We start from the raw sequence: 7,323 nt of genomic DNA, 5'->3' as shown, positions 1-7,323 counted from the left end.
CAGGATGTTGCATAGAAGTAAGTGGTTTATCCTTAAAAAAGAAAGATTTTTGCACCCATTTCATGTTGCCTGTACTCAAAGTGGTGGCACAGTTTTAGCATGCAGAGTGAAAGAAGCTTGTTGCAGAGCTGGCAGACCACCGTCTAAATATTGCATCCATTCCTTTACATTAACAGCCATACCAAGAGCACAAGTGCTAAGGTGCCATTTCCTTTTGGTCTTTGCTTGGATCAGATCACATATTATTAAAGCATGTACCATGGTAGATGGTACAAAATAGCACTCATCATCATATACCTTTGGTGTTAGAGCGAAGCACCCACACATCACAGTGAAAGAAAAAAAAAGATACCCAAAGTACATCTACCCACTCCTTCTTTACCCTTAGTTTACTAGAGCTAATCTGATTCCTTGGCACCTCCTTGGCCGAGCACAGTAGGGGTAGTCCTAGTGAAGCTCTAATTTTTGATCCCAATAAACTCAACAGCAGCATGACATCAATAATGATTGATCAGAGCACTCTATCTTGATCTAGTGCTTATGGATCTGTGTGGATATGATTTGCAGCTCTTCTTTGGCAATACAAATCCTGCTCTTAAAAACTCACCCTTCCACTGGAATTCCAAAATTAACTGCAGTTGCTGCATGTGTATGTGTGCCTGTGTTTATTTATTGAAAGACATCGACTAATACATGTTGAGGTTGTGTTGCTGTGTGTATGTGTGTGTGTGTATACTGTGTGCGAGGAAGAAAGGGAGAGAGAGAAAAGAGAGGGGGGAGAGAGGGAGAAGGAAAGGATGGGGGGGGGTGATAGAGAAGCAGAGAGAGCGTGAGGAACAGAACGAAGTCCAGATCTCTTGGAGACAATCAGAAAATGCAGAACATTTCCATTTCCTTACATGCATCCAAATTTTAAAGGTAAGCCATCAGACCAAAAAAAAGGAGGGCACCTATTATTTACTTGCTATGCTGATTTAATAGAATGACAAAGCTTGACATCTTATAGTTATACCCCATCATCATCATCAATGCAAGTCAGATTTTCCCAGCCAGGCAAAATCCTGCATTTTCATGTGGTTTTGTCATGCATGCATGCATGCTAATTAATGATTTCATTATCTGCCTTTGCTGAATTGATGCAGATTTAAAAAATGATCATATATTGTTAAGAAAATAAAACTGAAAGGTGCTTTGTAAAACCTGATAGCATTAAAATGACTTTGCTCTTGTTTAGGCTAGCAGTATGTTAGCAAAATGTCAAAATAGTTAGGTTATGTTTTTTTTATATATGTATTCTGTGCTCAGTTGTGTGTGATTGCTGTGTTTCTAGGTCCATGGCTTGAAAATGGCATTGGTAGTCTGTATCTAGAAGCTGAAGGGTTACTTCATGGATTCTCTTTGTGACTGATCGGTGGAAAAGGGATCTGTCCTCCATCGGCAGCAAATGATCTCCCACTCCCTCCCCCCTCCTGTAACCACCAGACACATCCAGCAGCTATCTGACTAAAAAGACCTCTTCCTAAGCCTGACATTCGCCACCAGCAAACATTATCCCATGGAAACATAGCTGACTAGGAGGCGAGAGGTTTATTCATACTGGGAGTCTGTTTGATGCAGCTCATACGACCCTCTCCAGTAATTCCCTGCCCTCCGATCACACTGTGGACTCCCTCTTGCAGCCCAGACACAGGAGCGACACAGCAAGTTGGACCTGCCCCAGAGCCTTGCTTTTTCTAGCATCATCTGGCACTGTGGGTACCACTTCATTTATTCACTGCTACCTGTTCCTAATTAAGGATCTGCAGAGACTAAGAGGGAATAGATTCCTTTTTTTCTGGCTTGTATTACACTGGCAGAGGAAGAACCTCTAGCATGAATGATCTGTGCCAAGGGATCCCTACTTCTCAGCCCAGGTTCATCTTCTGGAGGAGATATCTGATTAAGAACAAGAACACCCAGCAGGAGCAGAGACCATGCTGCGGCAAAGCATTGCAGTACTAATCAGTACTATCACAAACCTCAGGCATTTGCCACTGATATCATAGGTACTGCTGTCCAACACTGACCTATGTTGTGCTAATCATCCTCTCTTTCTTTCTTTCTCTCTTTCTTTCTGTCTCTGCATGCAATCCCTTTTCACCTCTCTCATCTGAACTGCCATGTGGGGACAGCATGGGGCTATATGTGACAGTGTGACGAAGTGCTGGTTTGCTGGATGGAGCGGTGACATTTAGCAGGTTGCTGTGTTGTAAAGTGCCAGGCAACTGAAATGCACATATATAGATTTTTTGGGGGATTACTCTTGAAAGTTTAGCTAGGTAATGCAGGTGAAAAATATGCATGAGATGCACCATGCACCAATAGACTTTTCTTTTTTTTATTTATGTAAGCTACATTTACTTTTATGAACAGTGAAAACAATATATATATATATATATATATATATATATATATATATATATATATAATTATTATTATTTTATTTTTATTTTTTTCATGGTATTTTACTAATTTCTGTATGTATCGTAAATACACTGTTGTGTGTACATCAGTATGCACACAGACCCATTCAACATATGATGCTTTGCATAATGTATTTCATATCATGTGAATTATGTACTTCAAGTCGTATATGTATTGTATTAAAACACATTGCAAACACACATTTTAGGTTGCATGTATGTATGTGTAATTAAGCATATTTGGTTAATACACATACATAAATGATCTCATTCACAATACACTCAGGAATGTATGATGCTTTGCAGAACATGGTTGCTATAAAGATTATGTTGCACTGATCATAAGATTTTTCATACCTGAATGCAGATTACTGTTACATTCTCATAAACATACATCTTTCCCTAGTGCAAGTTATATGGCCAGGTGGAATATGAGACGGTGCTTAAAAAATCATTTGTGGTTAATTTATTCTAAAGTTGTATGAGACAAAAACACAGTGAATAGCTTCATGTTTTAAAAGGAAGTTTGTGTATGTGATGGTGTCATAAGTAGACAGCTAGTATTTATTTGCATAGACAGTCACACACACAAGCTCAGATGCAAACATGAATACAGGCTATGAGTCCCATATTCGTGCTGTGCATGCTATATGACATGTAATAAGTCAGTGATATTAAGACCATTTCTTTCTGTTTGCTCAGATGATGTACATCAGCAGCCTGAGATCTTTTTGTCACTGCCTGAAGATGTTTGTGTGGCTTTTCCTGTTCCTCTCCACCCCAATCTCCTCCACCAACCCGGACTCAGAACTCACCCTGGAGATCTGCAGTGTCTGCTCGTGCCTGTCAGTAGAAAATGTGCTATATGTTAACTGTGAAAAGGTGGCAGTGTACCGACCAAACCAGCTGAAACCCCCTCAGTCTAATTTTTACCACCTGAACTTTCAGAACAATCTTTTGATTATTTTGTACCCTAACTCGTTCCTCAATTTCACCCATGCCGTGTCACTGCAGCTGGGCAACAACAAGCTGCAGAATATAGAGGGAGGAGCTTTCCAGGGGCTTAGTGCATTAAAACAGTTGCATTTGAACAACAATGAATTAAAAGTCCTGAGGGCTGACACTTTCCTGGGCATAGAGAACTTGGAGTATCTCCAGGCTGACTACAATTTAATCAAGTATATTGAGCGGGGAGCCTTCAATAAACTACACAAGTTGAAAGTTCTCATTTTAAATGACAATCTGATTTCTGCTTTACCTGACAATATATTTAGGTTTGCTTCATTGACTCATTTGGACATTAGAGGAAACAGAATACAGAAGATACCCTATATAGGTGTTCTGGAGCATATTGGGAGGGTGGTGGAGCTGCAGTTGGAAGATAATCCTTGGAATTGTACATGTGATTTGCTGCCATTAAAAGCTTGGTTGGAGAACATGCCATATAATATCTACATTGGAGAGGCTATTTGTGAAACACCGAGTGACTTGTATGGAAGGTTATTAAAAGAGACAAATAAACAAGAATTATGCTCCATGGGAACTGGCAGTGATTTTGATGTAAGGATATTGCCTCCATCCATGGAGACAACATTCACCACACCTGGGGGACACACTGGTCAAACCTCACAGAACCGATTAGCCACTAAGCCCCCTAAAACTACCAATCCTTCCAAGAATTCTGGTATAGTGTCTGGAAAATCGGTTTCTAATCACAATCTCAGCCAGATAGTATCATTTCAAACAAGGGTACCTCCTCTTACTCCTTGCCCATCACCTTGTGTTTGTAAAACACATCCTTCTGATTTAGGATTGAGTGTTAATTGCCAGGAAAGAAATTTAGAGTCAATGGCTGAACTAGTACCTAAGCCTATTAATGCCAAGAAACTGCACGTGAATGGGAATTATATCAAACAGGTGGAACAGGCAGACTTTGCTGAGTTTGAAGGTCTAGATCTGCTTCATTTAGGAAGCAATCAACTGACTACAATTCAAGGAAATGTATTTTGCAACCTTACAAACCTAAGGAGGCTTTATCTTAATGGGAACCAAATTGAACGTTTGAGTCCTGAAATATTTAATGGTTTGCACAATCTCCAGTACCTTTATCTGGAATACAATGTTATAAGAGAAATATTGGGGGGAACCTTTGAATCAATGCCAAACCTTCAGCTGCTTTATTTAAATAACAATCTCTTGAGAAGTTTGCCAGCTTACATATTTTCAGGAGTGCCCCTGGCTAGACTCAATATCAGGAATAACCATTTCATGTACCTGCCTGTAAGTGGCGTTCTTGACCAGCTGAAATCTCTAACACAGATTGATCTGGAAGGAAACCCATGGGACTGTACGTGTGATTTGGTAGCTTTGAAGCTCTGGCTGGAGAAGCTAAGCGAAGGCATTGTTATGAAAGAGGTCAAATGTGAAACACCTGTGCAGTTTGCAAGCATTGAGCTACGATCTCTGAAAAATGAGGTTTTGTGCCCCAAGCTAGTAAACAAGCCACCTACACAGTATACCAGTCCCATGCCTGCTATCACATTCACAACCCCTGTAGGTCCTATAAAAAGTCCACCAGGTGGACCCGTACCTTTGTCAATTTTAATACTTAGTATTTTAGTAGTGCTCATATTAACTGTTTTTGTTGCATTCTGCCTTCTTGTTTTTGTTCTGAGACGTAACAAAAAACCTACAGTAAAGCATGAAGGCATCGGGAACCAGGAGTGCAGTTCTATGCAGCTCCAGCTAAGGAAGCATGACCAGAAAGCCCTTAGGATGGATGGTATCTCTGCAGAAACATTTTTTCCACAAACCATAGAACAAATGAGTAAGAGTCACACATGTGGCATAAAGGACTCAGAAATGGGATTTCCATTTACTGATCACCAAGGACAAAAGGTGGTCCTCAGGAGTTTGACTGACAAAGATTTATCACATGGGGATTCTAGAAAAAGACTTAGCACAATTGATGAACTGGATGAGTTTTTTCCAGGAAGAGACTCCAATTTATTTATCCAGAATTTTTTAGAAAGTAAAAAAGAATATAATAGCATAGGTGTCAGTGGTTTTGAAATACACTATCCAGAAAAGCTACAAGATAAGAAATGCAAGAAGTCTTTAATAGGTGGGAACCACAGTAAAATTGTAGTAGAACAGAGAAAGAGTGAATACTTTGAACTTAAAGCCAAACTTCAAGGCACACCTGATTATTTACAAGTCCTTGAAGAACAAACAGCACTGAGCAAAATGTAGGTCTTGCAGTGTAAACCCTAGTAAAGACAGTAATTTAATGATGAAAAGTGCCTTGGTAGACTTTAAACTTCCAAATATTATCTATATAGGCATAGATGCAGGTGATTTCAGGAGTGTCCAGTTGATTATGGTTGAAGGGATTTCTTTGTAGGTTATAATTTTTCAGATCATCTACTATCTGGACCTCTAGGATTACACCAGACACTATTGCCAAAGGGATACTTTATGTTATCACAAACAAAATTAACCTCATCTACAGAGGCATCTACTGTATATTTTGTACCCAAATGCAAAATGTCTGTCTCCCCGTGATTGGTTTTTGCACCGATAAAGAAAAAACTGTTACCAGAGAAGGCTATCTCCATCTTCCAAATGGATAAAGCTGGTGAAAATGTTTTTTTTACTATCCAAGTCTAAACAGTGTTTTAAGAATAATGTTAGACAAGTCAAAAGCATGCAAAGGAAGGTCAGTTTCTTAAAAAAACAGGAATACCTTTAACTAGAAAAAAGAGGAATATCACGGTAAAATGTGCAAGTGCATAAATCCATGCTTTACAATTCTACAAAAATAAATTCAGTCACTTGAAACATTCTTGTCTACAACTTAAAAATGGATATATATATATATATCACATTTATTTAACAAGATATTTTTTTTCTGCAAAATGTGAATAGATTTAAGATTATCTATGAAAAAGAAGAAATAATATTGTTATTTGCAATCAGATGGGTTGCATTGATTTTCTCGATATGCTTGCTATGTGAGCGGGGGTTAAATATTTTTTTAAAATAGAAAAAAATTCATATCCATGAAATAATTTGTATACTAAATAGAAAATATATGTACTCCTTAATATGTATTTAAATGCCTGACTTGTTTCTGTGATCACAATGCATTAATCTATAAAAAAAACAAAAAAACAAACAAAAACTAAACATTGAGATACCAAACTGCTACAGGAAATGATTGATGTGTAAACTTGATATAATGTGATCAGGTACAAAATAAAGGTTGTCCACCTACACATTTGTGCCTTCTAGAGTTATATTATGTCCTGGCTTATATATTTTTGTTTACTAATTTTTAGCTATCTTGTCATAGCACTATGTATACTAGAGATTACACAAAACAATGTGAAATAGTTTATTTTTGTTGATGACCAACTGACAGATTGTGGTATGACCCTTTAAAACATACATTGTTAGTTTGTATGTCATTCGGTGGGCTATTTGCATAGTATTGATTGCTATGATGGATAAGAAGGATCGTTGAATGCTTAGTATATTATACAATAGTGTCTGTTCAGCTCTGGATTGCTATAAATGAAGGTTTTTATTGTTAGCATTGCATGATATAAGTGACATACGATATGGTGTAACCAGTGTTAGAAAGGACTAGCCTAAACCTGTTCTTGGATCCCACCAATCGTATATGTTTTGCAGGCACTCTTACATATGCAAGTAATGAATGCCTCAGTTATGTGATTTAAAACTGTACTCCGGACAGGTATGCTAAAAACAGTTTAATGCAGTAAGGTGTTTATTTCAAAACCACTGTTGTGATTTGTGATACAGTTGATATAGGTATCTGAAATTTGTTATGATGTCT

General features: G+C 38.0%; 1 protein-coding gene across 2 annotated transcripts; it reads left to right on the top strand.

Moving 5' to 3' along the window:
* The first annotated feature begins 443 nt into the window (after window positions 1–443).
* On the top strand, window positions 444–6,739 carry SLITRK4 (SLIT and NTRK like family member 4). Of its 2 annotated transcripts, XM_073599260.1 has the most exons (3): window positions 784–918; window positions 1,331–2,045; window positions 3,165–6,739. In XM_073599260.1, the coding sequence occupies exon 3, from the start codon at window positions 3,165–3,167 to the stop codon at window positions 5,712–5,714; it is 2,550 nt and encodes an 849-aa protein (XP_073455361.1). In that variant the 5' UTR covers window positions 784–918; window positions 1,331–2,045; the 3' UTR covers window positions 5,715–6,739. The 2 variants fall into 2 exon arrangements, with proteins under 2 accessions (XP_073455360.1, XP_073455361.1); XM_073599259.1 differs by lacking the exon at window positions 1,331–2,045 and having other exon boundaries at window positions 444–918.
* The last annotated feature ends 584 nt before the right edge of the window (window positions 6,740–7,323 follow it).

This window comes from Aquarana catesbeiana, linkage group LG09 (genome assembly GCF_042186555.1).
Source record: "Aquarana catesbeiana isolate 2022-GZ linkage group LG09, ASM4218655v1, whole genome shotgun sequence".
NCBI classification, from domain to species: Eukaryota; Metazoa; Chordata; class Amphibia; order Anura; family Ranidae; genus Aquarana; species Aquarana catesbeiana.
Note: the sequence above shows the minus strand (reverse complement) of the source record. Positions and strands in the feature narration are given on the sequence as shown.

Bases quoted from the DNA above. Each gene is read 5' to 3' on its own strand.
- SLITRK4 (XM_073599259.1), top strand. From the start codon at position 694: ATGTTGAGGTTGTGTTGCTGTGTGTATGTGTGTGTGTGTATACTGTGT. The intron at 919-3,164 runs GTAAGCCATCAG...CTGTTTGCTCAG, and splicing joins CATGCATCCAAATTTTAAAG to ATGATGTACATCAGCAGCCT.